Below are 25,832 nucleotides of genomic sequence, written 5' to 3' on the forward strand. Positions count from 1 at the left end.
GTTTCTGCTATAACAGCTGAGGCAAGCTGGAAGAGTAATGTGTTTTAATTGAGCCATACAATACTGTACATGTTTGGTATTAGACTGTTGGCTTGTCGCTTCCAGGGGTCTGTTATGACCTTTTGCTGCATGTCCTTCTGTTTGTGTTATATGTGCTTTTGCAGCATTGTTTTCAGAAGTCGCGCATGGAGTTTGAGCGCTCATGGTTACTGTAGCTGTCTGATCGACTCTGTGGCATTTTGTATGAGTATAGCCTGTACACTTCACAATTCAGCCTGCTACTTTACGTCACCCTTAGACACTAGTGCCCAGCTTCCAATGGCAGCTATACAAAGCTATGCCATAAAACTGCCTCCACTATGAGCCAATTTTTCCTCCATACTTGCCTCTTTCCATAATTCTGGTATAAATTTATGTTGTTATTCTGTCCAAATATTCTTTTAGTCTTTTTCTCCCAGAACTGCTACTTCAGGCTATTTTGGATGTTTTCTAGCAAAGTCTGCTTGAGTCAGTGAAAATGGAGGACTGTGCATAAAATTGGCTGTAATTCATAAACAGTTAATGCAACATTTTGATAAAACCCCTTGAAGTAGAGCTGAAAGCCTGCATTTCAATCGCATCTTGAGTTTTGGATTTAAAATCCACTGTGGAGGTGCACAGTTTCGTTCAGCAAACTACGGACATGACTGAGAAGACATTGTAAACTTGTACATTTCTGTGACTCAAAGACAGAACCTTCAAACTTTGATGTGAAATTTGAGACCAAATTCTTGATTTCTTTCAATCAAAACAGTACATAGTATATTTTAGAAAGATACAATGGAGTTATTTAAACTTGGCATAATACACATTTATTAAAAGGCAACACAATGGAAGATTAAAAAAGGAAATAAAATAAACCCATCTCAACAACTTATATATATGCTCCACAGTCTGTAGCAGCAAAAGGTCCTAATAATATATTCAATACAAAAACAATCAGAGAAACAGGAACATTTTGAAAATACAATAAATCACTAGAAGTACTGAATTATTAGTGAAGAAGTTATTATTGCATATTTGCAAATGAATTTTCTCGGGCTAGTACTGGGACTAATGACTAATGGTTTGTTTGTTTTTTAACACAAAAAGATGCCCACACTTGCCTGAGGTAGAGAAATCTGCAGAACTGAAGTTAAACAGATGATCAGGTTAAAAGTGACTATGCCACATACATGTTGTATGAGAAAACCATCTGTCAGAAGAAAGAATATAATTCACTAGTAACTAATTTACTATGAATTAACTAATATTATTAAGACTATTATTATTATTATTAGCATTAGTCTAAATCAATACTTACAAAAAAATATAATCATAAGATGAAACCACTCATCTATTAGTACACCATTTTTTTCCTTTCTCTCCTCTGTTGTCATCTATTCAATTAGCATTAGTTCTGGGAACAACTGTAAAGAAGCTAATAAGGACACGCTACGAAATAATGCAAATAAATTTGGCTTGACAAGAGCATACTCTCTCCCACAAACCCGATGACAGATTAGACACGTGGACTAATTTTATAATGCTCCTATTTTTAGATAACGTCATTGAACGCGTCTTCTTTCTTTTTTAATAAACGTTATAACATTTTTAAAAAGACAATGCCAGCACACGGAAACTTAAGAGAGGACATCTGCAGGGAGGTCATAATCAGGGACTTGGAAGGACAAACAGTTCAACTGCTGTTTTTAAGAAATACAGTTTCTTAAGTTATTATCTACTTTAACAATCTGATTCACATTAGCTTAAAAACAGTGATGTGTTTATGCAATGCATTTATATTAAGACTATTAACAGTTTTAAAGGGTACACACTGTTTCTCCTGGTGGACAACAAAGAGAACGCAAAGCAAAGAAATCCACTAGTCCTTAAACATTAAACACGAAAAATCCTTTTCACATTATATAACACTATCAGATTCACATTAAAACATCAGAGTTGGTTCTTTTTATCCCAGCGTTGTCTCGTATGGCTGTAAAGGGTTAGCTACAGGGCCACAAAGTGAGATAAGACCAATGTAATTCCACACTTCTGTGCTTACTAGGGGAGTATTTGGAAAATTTGCTTTCGTTGGCTTTTGGTGCTGATACCTACTATCTTAAAAAATATATTAATACATCAGGTTCCGCAGATACTGGCAAAGGTTTCATTTTAGAAATGGCTAATTGGTTTTAAGAGCCCTATTTTAAACATGGAAGCTCACTGATTGCTTTTAAATATAGTTTTTCCATCCATAAACAAAATCAAGAGGTCCAAGTGCAAAAATGACCCAAGTCATGCAGGCAAGCCAGACTAAAGAGAAACTATGGAAGAGCTTCTAAACTGGTAGTTAATCTCCAGTGTTAAGGAAACTGTTACCTCCTCTTTCTTTCTTTATTAACACACTAAACAGGAGATTGTCCTCTTGTGTGCAAAGAAAATGAGACTCATGTTCAGCAACCCCTGAGAGCTCCAAACAAAGACTGATAGTCCAATCGCTGCTGGTGTTGATCTCTGTCCTACAACACTGTCAGCTCCTCTTCCTCACTCAGAAGAGGTTCCACCTCTGGGATATGGCGTAGCGCACTGCTTTTGGCAGAAATGTTCTTCCTGTACATGATGAACTGGGCAGTTACCTGATTCGGTCAAGGGTTGTACGGACACTGTAAGTTCAGACATTTTACAACTGCAATATCAAAAAGGTTGGGACGCTGTGTAAAATTGAAATAAAATCAGAAAGCAATGATTTGCAAATCTAATAAACCCATATTTTATTCACAACACAACGTGGAAAACATAGCAAATGTTGAAACTGAGAAAATTTAGCATGTTAAGTAAATTTGAGGTCATTTCGAAGCAATGACTTAGCAGCTTTCTATTCCTAACCTTAACACATTTATAGATTCATGTCAGCCCGCTGTCATGCCTCCACACGTGTAGGTTCATTCCAACCTGCTCTCACGCATCTGAACGCGTAACATAGTAACGATTTGTCACAGTCGTTGGTATGTTACACATTGGGATGAAAACCTGTTGAATAGCAACGTGACTGGGTATAAAAAGAACATCTAAGAGACTGGTGTTTCTCAGAAATGAAAAGACTGGCAGCAGCCAGTGCTACCCCTCAGCCTCTTGGCAGACGCACCTATGGTATGAATGTTAAAATCCTACGTCGCCTTGTTCTCAAGTTATCGCACTCACATGATTTTCCTCCCTCTGACCTTGACCTTAAGGCTGAAGTCACTGAAAACCTACCAACCTACTAAAATCTGTCTTTAAATTATGAGAGAATTTTAGAATAATGTTACTCAGTGTAAAATAGTGAAGACTTGGAATATCTTATCGTCTAAGTATCATCATCAAAAGATTCAGAGAATCTGGAGAAATCTCTGTGTGCAAGAGACAAGGCTGAAAATCAACACTGGATGCTTTTGATCTTTGGGCCCTCAGGCAGCACTGCATTAAAAACATGATTCTGTGATGGAAATCACTGCATGGGCTCAGGAACACTTGCACAAATCACTGTCTGACCACAGTTCACCATGATATTCATGAATAAAGATTGTAGCTCTGTCATGCAAAGAAGAAGACTTATATGAACACCGTCTTCTCTGAGCCAAGGCTCATTTAAATGGTCTAAAGCAAAGTGGAAAACAGTTCTGTGGTCAGAAGATTTCAAATTTGTTTGGGAAAACATGGAGTAGAGGGACCAACGTCTTTTTCAGGGAAGTCCTAGCAGATTTCAGCAAATGCTAAACCACATGCTGCTGCCATCACAACAGCAGTTTCACAGTAGAAGAGTCCAGGGGCCCGTTCTTCGTACCTCGCTAAGTAAGTTAGCTGGATTTGATTGTTGACGATTTCGCGTGATCTTGGATCGTTCGGTTCCCCGAAGCTCATCCGGGACTTGCTGCCATAGCAACAGAGTCGTAAGCGTAAACCTGCTCGGGAGCAGGTTTACTTTATGTAAACAGGATTAGATCGCGGCCACGCAGGTATGTCCGCTTCATTTATACGAAAGCAACAGCGATATTCCACCACTGTTTCACCATAAATAAATAACATCAATGTAACTAAAGATAATGCAGCACTTGATCCTTTTATTGATGTCACACAGATACATACAGGTCATTTCCTAAAAAAGGGAAATGTACTATTAACATTCTATCACATGTATGTGATTATTACAGATGTAATTCATATTTCAGAGTAGTAATTGTAAATTACTTTGTGTAATCAAGATGAGAGACCACGGCTATAAAAGCGAAGGTGGATTTGGGAAGTCTGTCGCAGCCATGTCCTGTCCGTATACGCGAGCCACCCATTGCGGAAGGTGCAAGATTGATAAGGAGAGTTTTCAGAATTCAGCGTATATTGCGGGACAGACAGGATCCGTTAGCTCAGCGCGACAGTGTGCTCATAGAGAGATATCGATTTTCCCGTGAGGGTATTATTTACCTAACCAACTTGTTGACGAGGGGGTGCAGGACCACCACCTGTCTTTTTTTTGCTCTGCCCTTTTCTTGGTTGCTGTTATAAACAAACAGATCATTCCAGGGTCTCTTTTCAAGAGACGAAAAGCAATATAAGAGATAAATATTACCATTCTGTAGAATATTCTTATATTTCACTTTTACCTGTTCCCATGTTCTAGTGGGTCCTGTTGTGGCTCTAATGTGAAAGGGGATATAATATAACATATTATAATATAATATAATGTAATATAATATTGGATAATATAGTGTGATATGATAAATCTACCCTACCGCCTACTGGTGTTGGCCAGAGGGGCCGATGGCGCGATATGGCAGCCTCGCTTCTGTCAGTCTGCCCCAGGGCAGCTGTGGCTACAACTGTAGCTGCCTCCACCAGTGTGTGAATGTGAGAGTGACTGAATAGTGGCAATGTAAAGCGCTTTGGGTGTCTTGAAAAGCGCTATATAAATCCAATCCATTATTATTGTTATTATTAAATTACTTACGAGTTTAATTTGTCAGCAACTTTCTGCCAGCCCTCTCTCCTTGCTTTTGCAGCCTTTGCAGTGTTCCCTTGCGTTCTGATTAAACTCTGAAACTCCTGAAATCCCTCACTCAAGAGTTCTTGCTCTGCTGCCGAAAAATACCGAGCCGAGCGCGCTCCGTCGACATTTTCGCCGACCAATCAGAGGGTTGCCGATCAATGTTTCCACTATCGATGCGTAGCCCCTTTTACGACACCCAGTGATGTCACATTACTGCGTCCAGCTGTACTAATCGTCAACAGCAGGTGTGTTCGGGGAACCGGATTAGCGAGCTCACGGTTAGCGCGATGGTTTGGTCTTGGATGTGTCATTTGATCTTGGATGTAGTGAGCGACGTACGAAGAACGGGCCCCTGGTGCTGAAGTGGGACGGTACACAGTGGTAAACATGGACATTAAACTCTAAATTCAGCTTATTTTTTCCTGTAAATAATAAACCATTTAAACATTTGACATGTTCTACTATCAAATTTGCAAATCACTGCATTTATTTTATTTACATTTCAGACAGCTGTTTTCTAATTGGGGTTGTACACAAGTTGGGACAAAATCAGCATGCTGAATGCTTTAAATTTACTGCACATGCAAAAACATTACAAGCAATATTACCCTATTATGATTTATCGGGTCAGATTTTGCATTAAGTTTGTACAGTTGGGCTTATTATTATTATTTGAAGGATACAAAACAGTCGAGTATGAGGACTCCCAGGCTGCCGATGAGCCAGGCCAAATGTTTGACGATGAAGTTCTGTTTGGAGCCCTTCAATGCCGGAAGGACAACTATGACGCTCAGCCCATACGTCCCATTACCCATCATGGCCAGGGCGAACAGCAGGTAGGAGGTGCCCTCTGTAGACTGTCGCTGGAACTAGAATAGTTAACAGATAATTAACAGACAAACAAGAAGCACCACAGCAGTCTTACACTGGGCTTATAGCGACTCTTATTGTTAGCAGGGATGGCCAGAAACATTTGTCTGATTGGTCTCCCACAGCTACAGCCGGATAAAAATGGCAACTTTCCCTGTAACGATGTCTTATGTGAAGGTTTAAACTTTGCCTCGATGTCTGCTGGGATACCTCACCACAAAAGAAGAAAAAAGGAATTTAAACAACTAAACAACAAGCGTAATTTAGTGCTAATTTGGTGGAGTTGGATTTTTCCTGGCCTCTTTATAGCACCACCTGTGACAACAACTCCTGGTTTCATGAAGCCCCCCCACACACAAAAACCCAGAGTCACTGTCAATGAAAAAAAGAGTTAAGTACATGTTGTTTCACTTACATTAATCTCAATTCAGTGGACTTGCACTCCAAACAAACAGACACAGAGAACCTCAACAAGATTAAAGGATAAGACTAGATTTATTGAATTGCTTTATTGGTATCAACAAATCCCCAAAAGAGATAACAGCCAACAGCGAATTCATCCTACTAACAAACAGCAGGAAGCATGTGTGCTTCACATAAACAGGCTGGCTTTGTTCATCGCATCTATCACTGAAAGGATGAGGAAAGGCAGTATCCATCCGATATTAAGAAACCAAAGACACATTTCAACCTTGAAAGATAAAATGGAGTTTTACACTCTGCTGTCGCTGCTAAATTCAGTCCGTCCCTGAAGAAGTGTTTAGCAGCAGAGTATGAATATCCTGCTGATTATTCCCCCACAATGTCAGGCAACAAGTGAGCGTATGTGAGAGAAACTCTGAAGGGAATCCTAAACAGCAACAGTTTTAATTGTTTTGTAGACTTGGAATGACATTTTGGACGTGCTCTAACATGTTTACATTTCCACAGGGGCAAAAGCGACCTAAATGATTTACAACATCATGGGAGTCCATGTTTTGTGCCCAGAAGTCTCTCTGGCACTAGCACGCTACTGAGACAATCCCCTCTGGTGATTAATCGCTGCAATCGAGCCAATGTGTTTCTTCAGCACAACAGCGCCATTGTCTTCAACGCCTGGCTTTCATTTTGACACACATGCAGTATTCACAAATATCCATACTTCACCATCTTCTCCATCCCCATTTATGACCAACTCATACATAGTAATTTGAGCTTTCCACAAACCTCCAATCCAAACACACAAACCATGTTTCTGAGAATAAAGTGAGTCAAAAAAAAAAAAGTTACTTACATTTTTATGGATTTGTGGAAAACGGGAGCAGAGGTAGAAAACAGATGCCAAATATCCACATACATAACCAGTGATTTCCACTGACTTGGAGCTGGCTGGACTCTGGGTAAGATAACAGTGAAATAAAGAGAAAAGAGTTAATGCTGCACCTACGGAAGAGTGGGTAATCTCAAGTGGAAAGGTGTTTGCGTCTTACCTGAGTGTTTAAATGTGAACCGTTGTCTATAATGAGCTTGGGTAAAGCCAGGAGTGCTAATGTCCCAGCGCCACACCACATGAAGCACACCCACTTCAGCGCGGGATTTTCTAAACGACAAACACACACAAACTCAGTAACAAACGTATCCAGCAACAACAAAAACAGTACCTGTAGGTTCAGTCTTGCTTAGGCAACAGTATAATTAAGATTACTACCCAATGAAGTTTGCAGAGCAGTGCAAATCAGATAAGGGCAGCACGACAGATGTTTACACTGACTACACAAACATTATGTAGGAGTAGGATGATAACTGGATATAAATAACTTGAATAACTATTGTATAATATTAAACCCTACTCTACACCCCTGCAAGGTTTTATCACAACTCATTCAAAACTTTTGGAGCTATAAATAAGACACACGGAAACATTACCAAAAACACAACCTCCTTGGTGGAGGTAATTAGACATTCACCCCATTTTTCCATTAGCACTGCCTGAATTCTTACACATTGTTAGACACTATAGGATCACACAGTTGCTGAAGATTTGTCTGCTGCATGACCACGATGCGATTGTCCAGTTTTATTGAGCCTATGTAAACTGTATCCTCGGTTTCCTGTTCTTAGCTCTGTACTCGGTGTGGTCTTCTGCTGCTGCAGCACATGTGCGTCAAGGTGAAATGTGCTGTGCATTCAGAGATGCTCTTCTGCATGTGTTGTTTGTAATGTGGTTATTTTATTTGTCTTCTTATGTACTCGAAACAATCTCTTTTATCCATTCATCTGCTGCTCACTGGATACTTTCTGTTTTTTGGACCATTCTCTATAAACCCCTGAGATGGTTGTGATGGAAAATGCTACATAACAAGTGCACAAAAGTCTTGCGTTACCCATCACTTCTTTATGTTATAAGACTTTTGCACAGTGCTGTATTTAAACCAGGCATCATGCTTTGCCAGAGGTTTAACCTAAGAGCAGAGACGGTGTCAGGACTCACTTCTGCTGGAGCTGTTTTTGATCTTATAGTAGAGAAACTGGGAGACGAGAATCAAGTCAGTGAAGATGTAAAACACCACTGTGACAACCTGAGAGTGGGACAAATCAAGAGAGAGAAATGTCAAGTAAAATGAAAAAAAGAAAATCAGTATCAGGATAATGACTATCCCTTCAAAAGCTTGATAGAGATTCACACTGCACAGCCAGCAGACCTCAACCAGCCAGGCTGAGTTGTCTGTGTTCACCTGAATGGGCAGCTGGCTAGTGAGATAGCATCCAGCGAAGCTGGTCAGGTCTCCACTGAGGAGGAAGACGAGAAACCCAAAAGACATGGCCTCCTCCACTTTTCCATTCCGATAGGCCTCATAGACCTGCCTGGAAAGACCCAGCAAGTCAGATTAAAGACAAATATAAGACATTAACATTTCTGACTGGCTGAGCTGGTTGCACGATAAGCCGACAATAATCAAAGTAATTACTCACGGTATCGTGGACAACAAAAAACAGAACATGGATATGAGTCCTATCACAACACTGCAGTACTCCCAGATGTTGTCCACACATTCCTCAAGCAGGTAAAGGATCCATGGTGTCCCGTTGACACACAGCGGTCTGCCCTGAGATGGAGCAGTCCAGTTGTTGATGGCCACATCTGCACTCTTGCCTGGAAAACGCCCGCTGGCCATGAGGAGAGACTGATTTCCTCTACCTCCTCCTCCTTTTCCTCCTACTTCAACTTTCTAAGTAGCCTGGGTGTGTTTTTGTTTTGTCAACAAAGCTAAAGCCTGGAGAAAGCAGATTTATGTGGCACCACTACCTGCCTGTACAAACAGACTTCTTATGTCATTTCTCGAGTCTGAAAGACAGAAAAATAAAACAGACAGTGAGCAAAACGAACAAAGAAAACTGTGGAAGGTACAGAGGAAAGAACATAAAGTGTTAGGTCCATCCCAAATCAGTAATTACGTCTACATTTTAAAAAATACGTCAGTAAGCGATAAGTTTGCTCATGGTGCACGCTCAGTCTGGCCTACCCACGCTCACAGCTGTCCAGAGAGCCACTTGTGGTGTTTATGTGGACGCAATCATGCTTCAGGCTAATTTAAATGGATTTGGAAGAGATGCTAACAAACAAACAAACATACAAAAAACATAATTAAGTTCAGTGACCGCTCACCTGACTAAAACGGACTCGTAAAAGACTCCAGGCTGTTTGCTAGTTTGTACAAACTTCACCAGCATCCTCACACGTTCAAGCCCTTTGAAAAAGATTACGGATAGCTTCTCCGTCCACCATCAGCGGTCTCCTGTGTGAAGCGGGCCAGGATAAGATGCAACATCCGGTGCGAATTCAAAGTAAAATCCTCTTTGAGGACAATTTAATACTGCTTGAGAAATTTACAATATAATGCCAGGGTATTTATTAATTTAAAAATAATATCTCTTTTTTTGTAAACTGGGATACTTAATTTGTATATATTTATGTAGAAAACATTTTTTCAAAGTTGTACCCAGGTACGTATTTACGAAAACAGCATACGCTATAGCAAAAGTCATGTGTGTTTTTATTTCAATGCCACAGTAGAATGTATTTTCGTGTATAATATACAAATACATATTTTTGACGTTAATAGTTCCCATTCATTTCTCATGTACTTCATTCACGTATCGCTCCATGAAGTAGACAAAATCATGTGCTTTTATTTTGAAGGCACCGCAAAATGAAGTCTCACGCCGGACGCAATGCCTGGGAAAATACCACCATCTACTGACCAGAGCAATGAATGAATGACGTCAATACAGTGAAAAACTATATCGCCTTTGCTACAAGCCTTTTCCTACGGAAGCGTAGAGCTGCCACCCAGGCAAACGTGAAAGTTTTTATAACGTGAAAAGTTTATTGTTCTAACAAGATACTTTTCCTGTTTGTACAATATTCTATCATGTTTGTACAATATACTTTTCACGTTTGAACAATATACTTTTCACGTTTGAACAACATAATATCAACAATAACGTGATATTATGTTGTTCAAACGTGAAAAGTATATTGTACAAACATGATAGAATATTGTACAAACAGGAAAAGTATCTTGTTAGAACAATAAACTTTTCACGTTAAACGTGATACACTTGTATTTTTCTTTTGCCTGGGTGGCAGCTCTACGCTTCCGTACTTTTCTTCCTTATTACATTTTTATATTACCAAAAACTAATGTAAACACCAGCATATACAATACAACCATCATCACACAACTAATAATAACCCACCTGTAATAACAGCAATAATATGCTGTAATATGTTTCAGTTGAAGTACAATTTGGCACTTAATTTCTAATCCGATATGGGCATTTCAGATTAGTTTTTATTGCTTGAAAGTGTTGAATTGTAGTTTAGTTTCTGTTATTTTCAGTCTCAATTTTAGTATTTACTTTTATTGTATGAATCAGAATCAGAATCAGAATCAGTACAGGTGTTACAAGATTTTATTTATTTATTTTTTTAGCCAAACTAACTGATGTGTCCTCTATATTTTTTATAGTTAGTTTTCCAAGTTCACTAAATAATTTTATTAGTTTTACTTTTTTCAAAAGTCTAGTTTTTATCTTTATTTTAGTTAACTGAAAAGATTTGTTCACATTTAGTTTTAGTGTTTAGTTTTAGTTAACTATAATAACCTTGGCCACGCCTGACGCTTGAAAACCATATGATTTCTTTGTTTTGTTTTGTTTCGTTTTTGCATTATTTTATTTTAAAAAAAATTTTAAATGAACCATTGGGTTAACTAATCGTGTCACAAAAAGCGAGTCCTGTTTAAAGATCGCTTTAACCACTGAAGCTGAGTTTGAAATAATCTCCATATTTTTCCGAGGGCTTCTGAACGCAGCGTCCTCACCTGTCCCTCCCTCCATACACCTGTTGCTCCGCGCAATCCGATCGGCCGCAAGATGGCGCGCTTTCCCATGGTGACCGAGGAGGACGACAGTGAGGGTTGCTCTGAGAGAGGACCTGGATCTGCGCAGGGCTTTTTTTATTTGTGTTGCTATGTGAGGCTTTGGAGCGCGGTTTGAAGATACTGAGCGAGGATCCACATTCAGCGTCCGCGTGCTGTCGACGTGCTGCGTGGAGCAGGTAAGCTGTCCGAGTCCGTGGGTGTTTGGAAACGAAGCGGGCTGCTGGGAGGGGGGTTTCTTGTTGCATGCTCTCTGTCATAAGAGACGGGAATATGTCACCCACATTCCTTGATGTCGGGAAAGTTGACTGCACGAGTTGAAAGCAGTGGATGCACCACACACTTTCTGGTCGCCCACTAAGCCGACTTTTTTCCTGTCTTTACTGAGGATACCCCAGAATCCATGACGCCACAGATAAAGATAGCCTACTACTAAACCCGGGGGAGCGCGCAAGTGGATATGAGAGGTGTTTTCCTGGGCTGTCGCGCGTAAACACTCACAGTAATTCCGGGCTAAATGCGTGGTCATTTTGGGGGGAGGTAGTGTATCCTGGAAGGACGCGTGGCACCTCATCTTTTGAACATTTTGAAAATTTTTTGATGTCACAGAGTAGTCATCTGTGCCTCTCTGTTTCTCAGGGTAACATGCAAAGGAATGTGCTCCCGGAGCTTGAAAGGCAAGTTCAGTGGCATTACTCACATTTAGTCTGTGCATTTCTTCCCCTAATCCCGCGCTCAAATCCAGATCTATACTGTTGCTTCACTTGTATTTGTGTGAGAATACAGACGGTATGTGTGTGTGTGTGTGTGTGTGTGTGTGTGTGTGTGTGTGTGTGTGTGTGTGTGTGTGTGTGTGTGTGTGTGTGTGTGTTTGTGTGTATGTGTGTGGTGGCGGGGACTCTTCAAGGTCACAGACTTCAGACAGATGTTGATGTCCCAGGAAGGAAGGAGATTATCGTTCACTGTATGAACTTGAAATAACCTCTTAGTATTTTTGTGCATAAGATTTCTAAAATAAAATAACGTGTATATAATAACAAAGAAATACATATTTGTATTTGTGTGATTTAGCATTTATTCATGACACTTATATTGCTTATTATTTAGAATTTAAGGTACACTTAAATCCGTTGGGCATCTTTCTTTGCCTTTAGACAACAATTCTGATGGCAAAAGAGCCAAACGGGACAGGCCAAAAAAAAAAAAAGGAAAAAAAAAAAAAAAGAATTTAAGGTACACTCTTTTATTTTAAGTTCATGATGGCAGACCTTAGATTATTTGGAGTTATATTGCTCAACAGCTTTGCATTACCTTGGATATTTTTAGGAAACTAATTACAGAGTGCAAATTACGGGACAAAATTATTAGTCCTTGCTATGAAAAAGCTTTTTATTAGAAATTTTCCCAACTGTTTTTTTTTTACTAGAGCGAGTAATTTTAACATAGCATTTCTGAACATGATACAGTTCTTTAGAAAGAATCAATTATTTCAATTTGTGCAAAATAACAAATATGTCATTAAAAAAATATTTCTCCACCTGAAAACCCAACCTTTTCATTGAGCTACAGCACAAACCACTGCTGTACTATGATGTGCTTTAACTGTGTAATGCACAATGCCTGTATAATCTAATTAGAATTCAGGGTTAGCATGCTATTTGCACAAAGTATAAAAACTTTAGCGAGGGTTTGAGCTGTCACTGAGAAAGCATCATGCCAAAAACACAACACATCAATTTAGACTTGTGAGAAAAAGTTGTTGATGCTCACAAAGCAGGAGATGGCTATACAACATCACAGTTTCCAAAAGTGTCATCAAAAAAATTCAACGAGAGCCACGTCGTATACAACAAGCCTGTCAGAAATAGGAAGATTTCCAAGACTTTGGAAAGAAAACTTGTGAGAGATGTGTCTAAAGGCCACAGAACCACTGCCAGGGCATTAGTGAATGACTTTTTCAGGAATTGTAGTCTCAAAGAAGAAAATCACTAGAACCCTGCAAAGGAGGGGGTACAGGCCAAGAAAAATTCCACTTCTTACTTATGTCAAAGACGACCTGGAGAAAGATTATGCTTACTGGAGACACATCCTTTGGTCAGATGAGATGAAACCACAGCTGTTTGGAGAAAGAAGGGAGAGCCGTACAATCCAGAGATCACCATCCCCGCGGTGAAGCACGGTGATGGGAGCAAAATGCTGTGAAGATGCTCCAGTGTATCTGAAACTGGGAATCTCATTAAGGTGGAAGGAATCATGAAGAAAGAAGGACGTGTGACAAACTCCAGCAGTCAGTAGCAAAACTGGATCTGAGTCATCCCTTTGTCTTCAGCACAACAACGAGCCAAAACATACGTCGCTCCTGCTGACCAAAGTTAACATAGCTCACTGGCCTGCACAAAGCCCTGACCTGAAGACCAAGATCCATGCCAGAAGACCATCAAATCTGGAGGAGCTGGAGAAATTTGCCAAACAAGAATAAACCGGGATTGCTGATTTTGTTTCTATGTGCAAAGTAAAATAATGTAAGTAAATAAAATAAGACTAGGTTGTTTGGAAAAGCTGATTTAAAAACATTTCCTTGCTCCTCATTTGTAAATCATACTGTAGGTGATTATATATGACAGTAAAAGCCAACTTTCATTGCTCATTTCTGCGATTCATTCTGCTCACTCAGGAAACAGGAAGCCTGGATAACATGCAGGTTATGAGAACACTTCCAAGTTTAGAAACACATTAAACAATCGCTTTCTAATAAGAATCACGTCCTGATGATGCTGTGAAAGCGTTCAGTCGGTACTCCTGAGTCAGGCCCGTACGCTGAATCCGGAGCACGCTTCCGCTCAGCTCGGAGCACGAGACCGAGTTCGGGCTGTGGAAGGCAGCGGGGAGTAATGAATAATGAATGGTCTTGAAAGTGTGCATGAGTGTTAGTTGGCTGAGTGTGGCGGTAATGCACATTTTCAACCAGCACTGCTCCCCCTCTGCTGTGGAAATTCTCTCAGCAGTTAAGAGTCTCGCAGCACAGCAGAGCCAAATCAGAGAAAAAAGAGAAGCCCCCAACCCAAACGTGCACTCTTTAGGGTGGATTCAGTGCTATTTGACACAGTTATGCCTGCAGAAAACATTTCGGGCTCACACACACACACACACACACACACACACATGACTACAAACACACAAAATGGAAGGAGGAATGAGCTCAACTCAGATTAGTCTATAGAGGCTCTTTGTTCTCTTTGATGTGTTCATTTTTTCAACCTGTCTAGAAGTTAAATTATTTTCACTTTCAGAATGTAGCACAGTGAGTCCTAAAATAAGTTTCTAGGCTGAAAATGAGAGTTTAAGTGATTACTCAAAAGCAGAAAACTAACTTTTAATCACAGATTATGTGTTTTTGGCATAATGTAGCAACAGCATGATGAGTATTACTAATATCCATTTATTTAATTATCAGAGGAGCCATTATTTTTTATAATTGTCAGCACAATCAATAAGTAGTGTAGTGGCCCATTTCGTCGAAATGTTAGAATCAATAAAAGGTATTTGTTACTATCAGTTGAGGTTTATTGTTTGAACTGTGTTATCTCAACTGCTCACTATGAGGCTAGAGAAACGAGTTTGTGAGGTCACGAACATAAACAAGATACACAAACAACAATATCTGAAATGATTATACTCAAAAAAAATGTCTTGTACTTTTTAGACATGACACAATATTTTTTTGAAGTAAAATGCAAATGAAATGTATAAAAATCAAAGTTTTATTTGTTCAAATAATTAATCAGTAAGGAAAATATGCTTGGCATAAACTGAATGTACGCCAAAAAAGTACATTTCATTTGACCAGATTCCATCATATTGAATATTTACATTGCACTTATGTAACAAAATTAAATGGGAATTTACATGTAATCATTTTGTGTGTATATATTTTTTTTTCCAGTGCATTATTGACATCAGTGACACACAGGATTGTTAGGTACAGGTTGTTTGTAGTTGGTTGTGCCACTTTCACCTTCAGAGCTATCTTAATTGGCCTAAAGAAGGTGCTGGAAACATTCGTCTTAGCTTTTGGTTCATATTGACATGATGATGACAGAAACCAAGACTCATTAGACCAGGCAGCACTTTTTCAGTCTGTAGTCTCAGTTTCCTGTTCTTAGTTGACAGCAGTGGCACTCGGGTGTGGTCTTCTGCTGTGTGTTCAGAGATGCTCTTCTGCACACCTTTGTTGTAACAAGTGGTTAATGGAATTACTGTCGCCTTCCTATCAGGCATTTTCATCCAGAGAACTCCTGCTCTCTGGGTGTTTCCTCTTTTTGAGACTATCTTAACCCTAAAGATGGTTGTGTGGGAAATTCCCATCAGATCAGCAGTTTCTGAAATACTCAGTGGCATGGTATGATGGTTATTTCAGCTGACATTATGATCAAGTGCTGATTAGATATATATTCCCTCCTCATTGCCACGGCCCCAGGACACAATCTACAATGACTCTGAAACCGTTGAGCTCACAGATCATCCTGCAGCCGCTGGGATTTCACTCACTCATACGTGGCACATAGATGAGTAGTTGTAGTGTGATGTCTGCGTGGTTCACAGACATCGAAGGGCACGTGGACAGCCACGGAGAGTGTCACATTCATACTCTGGTGACAAAATGTAGTTAATGTGGGTGTGGATTCAGACAATGGCATCCTCATAGATGTGTAAAGTATAACACCGCCTTTAAAGTAGATTGGTGCCAACGTGGGTAAATTGTGAAGGGCACATAAAGCAGAAATGATTTTATCTTTATCTGCTCTCCTTGCTTTAGTTGGTGTGACATCCATCAGTGTCACATTAAGTGTTCCTGTGGTCTCCTTTGTCTTATCACACCCATAGTGACCGCTCTCTGTAGGGATGGTAAGATATTCACTCCCGTGTTTTCCTCACTCGCTCACTCTCTGTTTTTCTTTATCTTTTCTTTCATCAGGGTTTCACTGTAGCAGCTTTCTCCTGCTCATATCATACTGTAATTCCCAATCGTTGCTCCACAGCTGCGTAACTGCAGGACATAAATTATGGAGAACTTTCCCCTTTGTCCCACACAAGCACAAATGCACACACACACACACACACACACACACACACACACACACACACACACACACACACACACACACACACAGATTCACATATAATACAATACCTCTACAGTAGGCTCCTCGGGGGTCTATCTTTCAAGTCTTAACTCAGTTCTCCGCGGCAGTGTGGACCTATTTCCACAGATGTCTTCGGGGAGCCTTCATCGTACTTATTCATTCAATCCAAGGCATCAGTTACATAACTGATTGGCCCAGTTATAGAACAGCTACTTAACTAACCAGACTTTAATCAAGTAATCAATATGGAAGGTGCAGTCTTTTACGGATACGGCAGAAGGATTTTTGAGGACAAAAAAAGCCGTATTCTCACCATTTAAAGTATAAAAAGTAAAAATGTAAATAAAACTGAGAATATAAAATGACTCCTTTTAACTGCTGGAGACTTGAGATGTTCAGATTTGCTGAATAGATATTTGTTTGCTTTAATTGTATAAATGAAATTCACCGTAGTCACTCGTTGGTTGAGCGGTCACTGGTCCAGCCAGACAGGAGTAGATTGCAGTAGATCACCAAAAGTGGCCACAGCCAGCACGGATTAAAGACTGCCCCCCCCCCCCCCCTCCAAACACCCCATGCATCAGGTTGTATGAGTGTGGGCCACACACACATTCTTAGAACTGGATTTACATTTTCCACCACAACTTTTTGAGGGATAACATTTTTCTATGGCAGTTGTTCCACACTAACACAATTCACCCATTGACATAGTAGTTTTATTGTAAGCCAAAACAATAATAATTTTAGCAACCATGGCCAATTTTTTTAATATAAATTTGTATCTATTTATGTACATTTTGGTTATGCGAGTCCTCATTCTGTACCTTTGCACTGGAACTCATATCTGCATAAACAAATGATGACTGTGCACCTCCCGAGAAATGCATCTGTGTCGGGTCGACCCGGACCGCGACGACCTGAATGGCGTGGAAGGTTGTGGTGTAGGGTTCAAAAGAGTTTCCTGCTTGCTTCTTTATGTTGTAAATTAGGAGGTAGATTTTCCTTAGAAGTCTAAATCAAGCTTAAATTCAACGCATACCAATCAATAAAATACATTTCATTTGAATACATTTCATAGAAAAATAGTCTGTCTACACCTCTGAGGCTGTAGGCTCTGGGTTTTGCTGTATAAATAAAAATGTGTTCATTCAATGAGTTGGCCAAATTCGTCAGGATACACTCTGAGTTACGAGGAGACCGTCAACAACCACCGTAAGTAGCAAACATTGACTTGTGCTTTGCAAATGAAGTAAACATGAACACGTACAACTCAATGTCGTTATTGAGATAGTTAAACTTTGGTTGACGAACCAAATCTTTCTTTCTTCCTCTTCATGAAGCTTCTGAATTCACGCTCAGCCTGATATGAATGCAGGGAATGCACAACGCAGGCTCTTTCTTCTATAGTCTCTTCTGTCTCCCCACAGCTCCTTTCTCAAGTTTTTTTGTGAGTGTGTGCGATGTCTTGCAGGCCGAGCAGGTGCACATTACACAGAAAGACAGGGCTGACTGAGCAGAGGGAGAGAGGAGGGAAAAGAGGGAGGGCTGGTCTGTCTTCATAGGCCATACAAAAGAGGCAGTGTTTTCTCTCCCCCTCGCAGTGTGCTGAATCAAGACAGTAGTGCCAGTGGTGGAGGCAAGGAAGAAGGAGAGGCCCATTGTCCTCACATAACCCCCTAACATTCGTATTGCCCTCCCCAAGCACGCACCCTCTGGTACCCCTCACCCAGTGGCACCCAGCTTGCCTTCAACATGTGGGTACCCGCTAGAGCGCTATTTCTTTGAATTTCCCTGGAATCATTTATCTTATCAGAACGGGTTTGGGGAAGACTGACAACACACCAACGACAAGACACTAGTTGTGTCTGTAAGCTTACAGACACAACTCACTGTGTGTTGTTAACTGTGGAACTGCAATTTGTGTTCTTCACATGTGCAGACGCATCTATTCCTGCACTGTAAACTTTTAGGGTGACGGTTAAGTGTGAGGTTAATAAATTTAAGGTAATGTAATGTCCTGTGAAAGAAATATGACTGTGTGTGTGTGTGTGTGTGTGTGTGTGTGTGTGTGTGTGTGTGTGTGTGCGCGTGTGTGTGTGTGTGTGTGTGTGTGTGTGTGTGTGTGTGTGTGTGTGTGTGTGTGTGTGTGTGTGTGTGCGTGCTCAAAGGCTGCATTCCTAAGCTTGTTGAGCCGTAGCTTGGTGATTAATAGTAACTAGCTGATTATTAAAGAACTGAAATTCCTGAGGCCCATTTTTTTTTCTCTGCTTGTACACACACACACACACACACACACACACGCACACACACACACACACACACACACACACACACACACACACACACGCGCACACACACACACACACGCACACTGCTACTCAGTTACTCAGGCGGGCTGTGACATAGTAAGAGTAGGAAAGGATACATTACATAACACAGCATTTCACTAGTAAGGAGAGACAGAAGCATACGTATGCTGTATGTAAAGGTGAATGCAAGTGTTGGAAACATAATCCATCTCCAGCTTTCTCTCAGTCTGGGACTCGGTCTGGTGGCTCCTCCATTCCTCATTCTTTCCTCCCCTTGGTGTTCTTTGGTTGTTTCCATCTCTTTCCCATGCCTCTTTTCTTTTTCAGTCTTAGTTATTATTGGGGAAAGTAAGCTGACTCTGTTTTAAAGCTGGACTTATCCACCATTCATTTGTAAAAACTTGAATCCAAGATTTTGGCTACCTCCGTGTTTGGTTTTCTGAAACCGGATAGGGATACCAGAAATTTAGCAGTCGGTACCAACACTAGTAGTATTACATGATTCTTGACTCCCACTTTGATGCCTAAATGATCATCCCATATACTGACACATCAATGGGGTGGCAGATTATTTATTTAAAATGTTAACTTTACATTTTGTTGACCACACACAGACTGAAATGTTAGGATGGTTGCCGAGCAGGATGCTAACGTTACAGTGTCATTATGTTGGCACTGTTTTAGCTATTTTAGCCCATGGAACAAAATTGATTTCACACCGGTAGTGCCAGCTGTCTCAAACAAAACGTTAAAGTGCATTTCAGAATACCATAAGAAGGATAACATTGTGAATGTTGTTACTGTGAACAGAAAATTGAATTCTGGGTGCTGGTCTTATAGCCAACTTATTAAATTTGTAGTATTTTCTCTCTCTTACTCTAAATAAAACACAATAACATAATTTTTATATAGTTTGTGAGTCAGTTATCATCCCCCAATCACCCCACCAGTATTTCCATAGCTGACTCTGCCTTTCATATCGATGAGTTGGAGCAGAGCTAATGCTAGACTACAACACTTACAGCCGTATGCCGCCCCCTTGCCTGCTGTTGTGTTTCCACAATTATGATGCCAAATGGCACTGTAGAAATCATTTCTGGTAACATCCGTAAACCAGATGTAAAGATTGAAGATTTGACTGAGGAACCTGCATGCCCAAACCGTAGTGAGCGCTAGCTACGCATTAAAGTTTGTTTGATGAAACATCTTTCTCCACGTTGGACATTAGTTACAAAATAACTGCGATGTTGTATTAAATACAACATCAAGTTAGCAATGCAAACACAAAAACAGTTAAGAAATTGTTAACTGAGTTCATAATTTAAGTGATGAGTCATTTAATTTTCTCACTAAAACTGTGTTTTGTTTTTTTTATTCGCAAACTGAATAATCATCCCCTACTGGCCATTAAAAGGAATGCAGGAATGCTGTTCAGATGCACAGCTTACATTCACCTATTATATACAGTTTGTGCTAGATACACATGATATTGCAGTATAATTCAGTTTCTACAGCTCTGAATGATCATCATGTCTTTAAAACACAAAACATTTTAGTCCAAATGAAGCTACAATTTATTTATTATGACTGGTGTATTAGACCATAACCCACTGAGCAAAAACTTACCGAAAAGACCTCTAAGCAATGTTGACATTTGGTATGTCTTTGAACTGTAGGAGGAAACCTGAGTACTCACACAAGCCCAAGGAAAACATGCAAATCCACACAGAAAGCCTACAACCAACCAACCGGGGGGGTTTATACTCAAAACCTTCTTTCTCAGATGCCCTAATTTGTAGCCACATGTATACAAATAGCACAAGCACATTTGTTAAATATTAGTCTTTCCAATACGCTGCAAAGAGGACTCTTCAGCTTTCACTTTTTGAACAAATTTATATGTGAAGTGGCATATTTTTAAAGGCTTTGACTAGCTGACCAGATTTAGCCCAGAAAATGTCATCCATTGATGTCTGGTGCTTGGTGGGATTAGTTTTGAATGGCTGTACACACTCCCAGGAAAGTGTGTATGTCATACAGTACATCCTTATCAAAAAGTTAAGAAATACACAGTGTACAGGAGTATATGTTCGCAGTGTAAATAACAACACACTCATACTGTATTTTTGGGAACTCCTTGCACAGAGAGAGCTTGTGATTATTCACCTTCACAGCTGTGTGTTGGCCTGTCTTTGTGTGACAGATAAACCTCTTTGCTCTGTGTTTATGGCTGTTTTGGTGTTTCGGTCCCAAAGCCACAGCTCGGACCAGTAAGAATTCCCGATGTGGTATCCTGGCAATGGTTGGGTTTCCATGGCCGTCGCTGGCTTGGCAGGACAGATAACGGCCTCCCAAGTGGTCAGCTTTGTGCGTTCCTTTTGGTCTGGCTTGGGCTCGCTCCAGTGTGGCTTTCAGTGAAACGGTGCGAGGATGAGACGATGTCTGATTGTAGAGGGAAGCTGGTGCAGGAAGCAGAAAATGACACAGATACATATGTTTAGCTGCTCGTCCTCTCAAAGGAGGCAGAGTTCTGCTGTGAGCAAAGTCATCGTGATCACAGGCAGCAGACACGCCGGGTGGCTGCTTCAGAAAGAAGGCGTGCGCGAATACTTCAAACCGCCCAGAAAGCAGCGACAACGGCGAGAACAGCAGCGCGTTTACGTTTTTAAATTTCTGTATAGAAAATAAGGAGCGCTAAGCCAGTGATATGTCACACTTTTAGAAGCAGTCTCAGTGAGTGTGTATATGTGTGCGTGTGCATATGTAATCCTTTGCCCTTCCGGCGTCGCTCCGGTGTGAATGATTTAATGTTTAATTGAAGCTGACAAGAGTAACAGTAATGCAAGTAAATGGTTAACATGCTACTTTTCAGTTACCACAACTTTGAACTCCATTCATAACACCAGGACACTGTGTATTCTGTTCGACTCATTACCTTTATTTACTTTACCAATCATTATAATACATTATTTGTGCTATAGTGTAGAGTATAACAGTTAGAGTTGCACCAGATATGCAACATATTATTATCATGTTTTAACTTACTCATGCCGCTGAAAAGAGGGCAGAGATACAGTCTGCCAAAGCTCTCCTCTGCAGCACACATCCTGACTTTACTCGTCCTTTTAAACTGGATTTTGCTGGGGGTCAGCGGTGCTGGTGCTGCGTTGCTGCAGGACGATAAGCGTGCTGTGGATCACCCAGTTTTTACACAAAAAAAATGTTTTGTGTACACCGATCATAAACCTCTTGTTTTTTTTACTCCAAATACTCCATCCAGATTCGTGAGGTGGTCGCTCCTTGTGCAGGATTTTCAAGAAAGACAGAGAGAATGTGATGGCAGACGCGCTCTCTTGGTCTTTTGGAAGACGTCGGTGTTATGGCTGTTATTGCATTTCTTGCAGTTTAGTAAGTTATTTCTTTTTTTTAATTCTTTGTGTACCGGTGTGACGCCTCTAGCTTTGAGGATCTTTGAGTGTACCTGCGGGTCAAACATCTGGCCATTTTAAAAGCCCTGGTTCCATCCTCGACCAGTAAACCTCTGTGAAAATGCGTGTTTCTTGTTTAGAGACCTTTGCAGCTCTTTGCAAACGATTAACCCACATGTTGTTTATGTCAGTGAAGCAGAGGGCGTGAACTGCATTTATCTTTTGCACAGTTTTCTTCTGCTTTGCTTATTTTAGGGTGTTAGGCTTACCACGTGCCTTTCATTCAGTTTTGTTTTCATTTATGTAAATACAATAGATAAAGATTAAAACTTTTATTTGCCATTTGTACATATGAGCTAGGTCTGAGTGCATAGCGCTTAGAGTCAGAGTCAAATAAATACACACACAGATAAACAAAGTGCATTTAGAGGTGAAGTCAGGTTTCTTTTTTAAACAGACAAAGATGAAGAAAAAAAATGTCAAGTAATTTCAAGTGTAGAACAATAGTTCCTTTATTGCACTTAAATGACTGTGGAAAAGATATATATTGAAAAATATTTGCCAATGAGAAATGTGTGCATATATATATATATAATGTGTATATATATATATATATATATATATATATATATATATATATATATATATATATATATATATATATATATATATATATATATGTATATATATATATATATATATATATAGTGCATCCAAATGTGTATTAAACTGAATACATTGACTTTGTGTGTATTTTAGTTATTCCTTATTTCGGTTTTAGTCAGACTGTGATGGGAAAAAAGTGGAAGTGTGTGTGTTTGTGTTTGTTGTTCTGGCCTTGGTTCACCCTGGAGTAATTTGCTCTCAGATATTGGTATGCATTAATAAATAACGGGCTTTAACTGAGAACTTGTGGTTAGACTCTGATTTGGGCAGCGGGCCAGGGACTCCCTTTTAACTTTTGTGCTATGCTCCCTGCTATCATTTTCTAAATATGTGCGATATGATTAAATGCTGTCTGACTAAGATTTCGATGTAAGATTATTTATTTACTATAACTTAGCGATGCCAACACACAGGTCTCTGGAGTGGAGCACATGCTTTTACCTTCAGTCCCACATTCACATGCTGCCCCAGCAACTTTTCTCCAAATGAGAGGCATGTTGTAGAGTAGAAGTGCACTATATAAGAACCAGTCCATTTACCAGAGACAGGCAGAATGGTGAATTTCAGTCTGTAGTTTTCTACATCTCACACAGGTGAGCTTTCACACACAGTTGCATCTCTAGCACAGTGGCCATTTTGAGGTTCAAAGCTCTGTCACAGCTGTATGGACATTTTTACTGCACCGTTGTGTTGTTATGGGACTTGGGGCCATAAATACACAAGCTAGTTAAAGGACTACGCCCACTGCCCCCAACTGAACCCTCTACACTGGGAATCCTGCGCTTTAACTGTAATAAAATGGTTAGGAACAGGATTCAACTGGTTGGACTATTAGGTCCTTTTAAAAGAAAACACAATTAACCTGCAGCTAACTAATGCACATCTTATTTGTTTAATCGGTACGACAAACAGAATGTGAAATTCATCTGAACCTTTTTGTTTCCAGGATTTAGACTAAGCTAAAATAAGCAGTATTTTTAACAGATAAGAGTTGTATCAATCTTCATGTCTATGTCTTGCAATGAAATTTTGTTTCTTATGCACGACTACTCCTTTAATTGAGATGTTTTGGAGAGCAAAAATCACATGCAAAATTAAATATCCGATGCTCGACAGTATCTCTGACTTGCTCCGAATTAATTTTCCCAGCTTTTCAAATGATCTCTTCCTGGAAGACGATTTTGTGTGCAAAATGACGATCCCAGCATTTCCTTCTCTTTAGTTAATTTAATCCTTCACTCTCTCTTTTTTTGTCCTTTCTCCTTCAGGACTCAGCTGCAGAAGGACTGCCCTGTCTCCATGGTAACAGGCCTCAGGCAGACCCAGAAAAATGTTGGGCCAAACCCGTCAAACTTACCTGATTCTGGACTGCGCCGGAGAGGATTTTAACAAAAATTATAAAACTATCAAGTCCTAATATGATGCATTCGATATTTCTTTCTGTATAAAAGTGTGTGCCTGAAAATCTTCATATATTTCAGCTTTATTGCATTTTAGAAAGACTTGCTTTCTCCCATCCCTGGCAGAAAAGAGTCTTCTATTTAAATATCTTTCTAAAACCAGGAGGTGAAGGAAAAGTTGCTATGGTATTCAAGACATTATGTCAGCGACTTTCTCAGTTAAGTGATCTTAAACTGTGCGGAGGCCGTCCCAGGCTCGTCTCAAGGTCCTAAACCAGGACAAGGATGCACCAGCTGTTTAGCCAAGTGCTCGGCCAGAGGGATCTGTCCAGAGCAGGTGATCTGTTCTCTCTGGAGGACGCAGACATTGAAGACTGTCTGTCTCAAGCTCTGGACCAGATTAAGGCAATCTCCTGCTCACCGGTAAGTTGATGTGTTTAGATCAGTGCAACCAACACACACAGTTGGTATTTATTCAAAAATTACAAAGCAGATGCCATTAATTATTTATGCCCTTATGCATAATTCATTGCTTTTGTCCTTACTTTATCATTGTATTCCTAATTTTGCATCCTGTTGCTGGCTGACAGGACTATTTGACCAATGACAATGACCAGGCAGTGGTGGAGATTTGCATAACACGCATCACCACAGCCATAAGGGAGACGGGCTCCATCGAGCGACACAGCACGGCTCTGGTGGGACTGTGGGAGTCCTGTCTGGAGCATAACCTCACCCCGCAAGGTGAAAACACAGAGGACACTCCGCATGCTAAGATAGCGTCTGACATCACCAGCTGTATCCTGCAGGTATACACACACGCTCGCATGCACACATCATTGTTTGTTTTACCTGAAGCACATAAAGGACACACATACTCAGAAACCTCTCAGGATATTATGTGTGCTTAGGGTATTTAGCTCCAAGATACTTTTAGTGCTCATGGGATGAAACTTAAAATTTACAGTACGGTGCAAAAGTCCCAAGCCATCCCTCTTTTTTAAAATTTTCTTTCTGAGGGGCCAGACTTTGTTGTCAGTGGTCTTGAGCGATAGTTTTTTAGTGTTTCTGAAAGTCTTTCAAAAGTTTTCTTTGGATTATACAACAACTGGACTGAAAATCAGTGGCAACAGGTCTGATTGAGGGATTAATCCAAATCTCAAATTTCTGATTCAAATCATTGTCAGTATGTGCAGAGGAGGTCAGGAGAGAGATACAACAGTGAGCGTCTCCAAGCATCAGCAAAACACCGTGGAGGCTCTGTCATGGTTTGCAGCTGCATTTCAGTCAGTGGTGTCAGAGATCTTGTCAAAATTGACGAACGCAGAAAAGTGCCGTCAGATTTTGATTCACCATTTAATACCATCAGGAAAACATCCTTAGAAGAGCTTTAAGTCTCCTTGAAGAAATCTGGAGAACTTTTCCTGAAGACTACTTAAAAAAATGACAAGAGAGCTGCCAAAGAGAGTTCAGGCTGTGTTGAATAATAAAGGTGGTCGCTGCAAATATTCACTCATCTTTAAAATTGCTCAAACTCTGTTTTTGGCTTGT

General features: G+C 40.1%; 2 protein-coding genes across 2 annotated transcripts in view; one reads left to right on the forward strand and one right to left on the reverse strand.

The window, feature by feature from the left end:
- Positions 1-2,487: 2,487 nt before the first annotated feature.
- LOC146618625 (lysosomal amino acid transporter 1 homolog) lies at positions 2,488-9,659 on the reverse strand. Its single transcript, XM_085371467.1, has 8 exons — positions 9,558-9,659; positions 8,864-9,236; positions 8,626-8,755; positions 8,382-8,469; positions 7,381-7,490; positions 7,185-7,286; positions 5,725-5,910; positions 2,488-2,657 (listed from the first exon to the last, which is right to left on the reverse strand). Exons 2-8 carry the CDS (start codon positions 9,064-9,066, stop codon positions 2,541-2,543), a joined length of 936 nt encoding a protein of 311 aa, XP_085227593.1. The 5' UTR covers positions 9,067-9,236; positions 9,558-9,659; the 3' UTR covers positions 2,488-2,540.
- Positions 9,660-24,566: 14,907 nt separating this feature from the next.
- The window catches only part of veph1 (ventricular zone expressed PH domain-containing 1), an 86,632-nt gene continuing 85,366 nt past the window's right edge, over positions 24,567-25,832 (forward strand). The window contains exons 1-2 of the mRNA XM_085370953.1: positions 24,567-24,704; positions 24,872-25,090. Coding sequence (XP_085227079.1) covers positions 24,567-24,704; positions 24,872-25,090 — 357 coding nt within the window. The remainder of the gene's footprint in view (positions 24,705-24,871; positions 25,091-25,832) is intronic.

The sequence above is a fragment of the Diplotaxodon limnothrissa genome, linkage group LG14 (assembly GCF_057381915.1).
Source record: "Diplotaxodon limnothrissa isolate DT_005_m linkage group LG14, D_limnothrissa_male_GT1.1, whole genome shotgun sequence".
NCBI classification, from domain to species: domain Eukaryota; kingdom Metazoa; phylum Chordata; class Actinopteri; order Cichliformes; family Cichlidae; genus Diplotaxodon; species Diplotaxodon limnothrissa.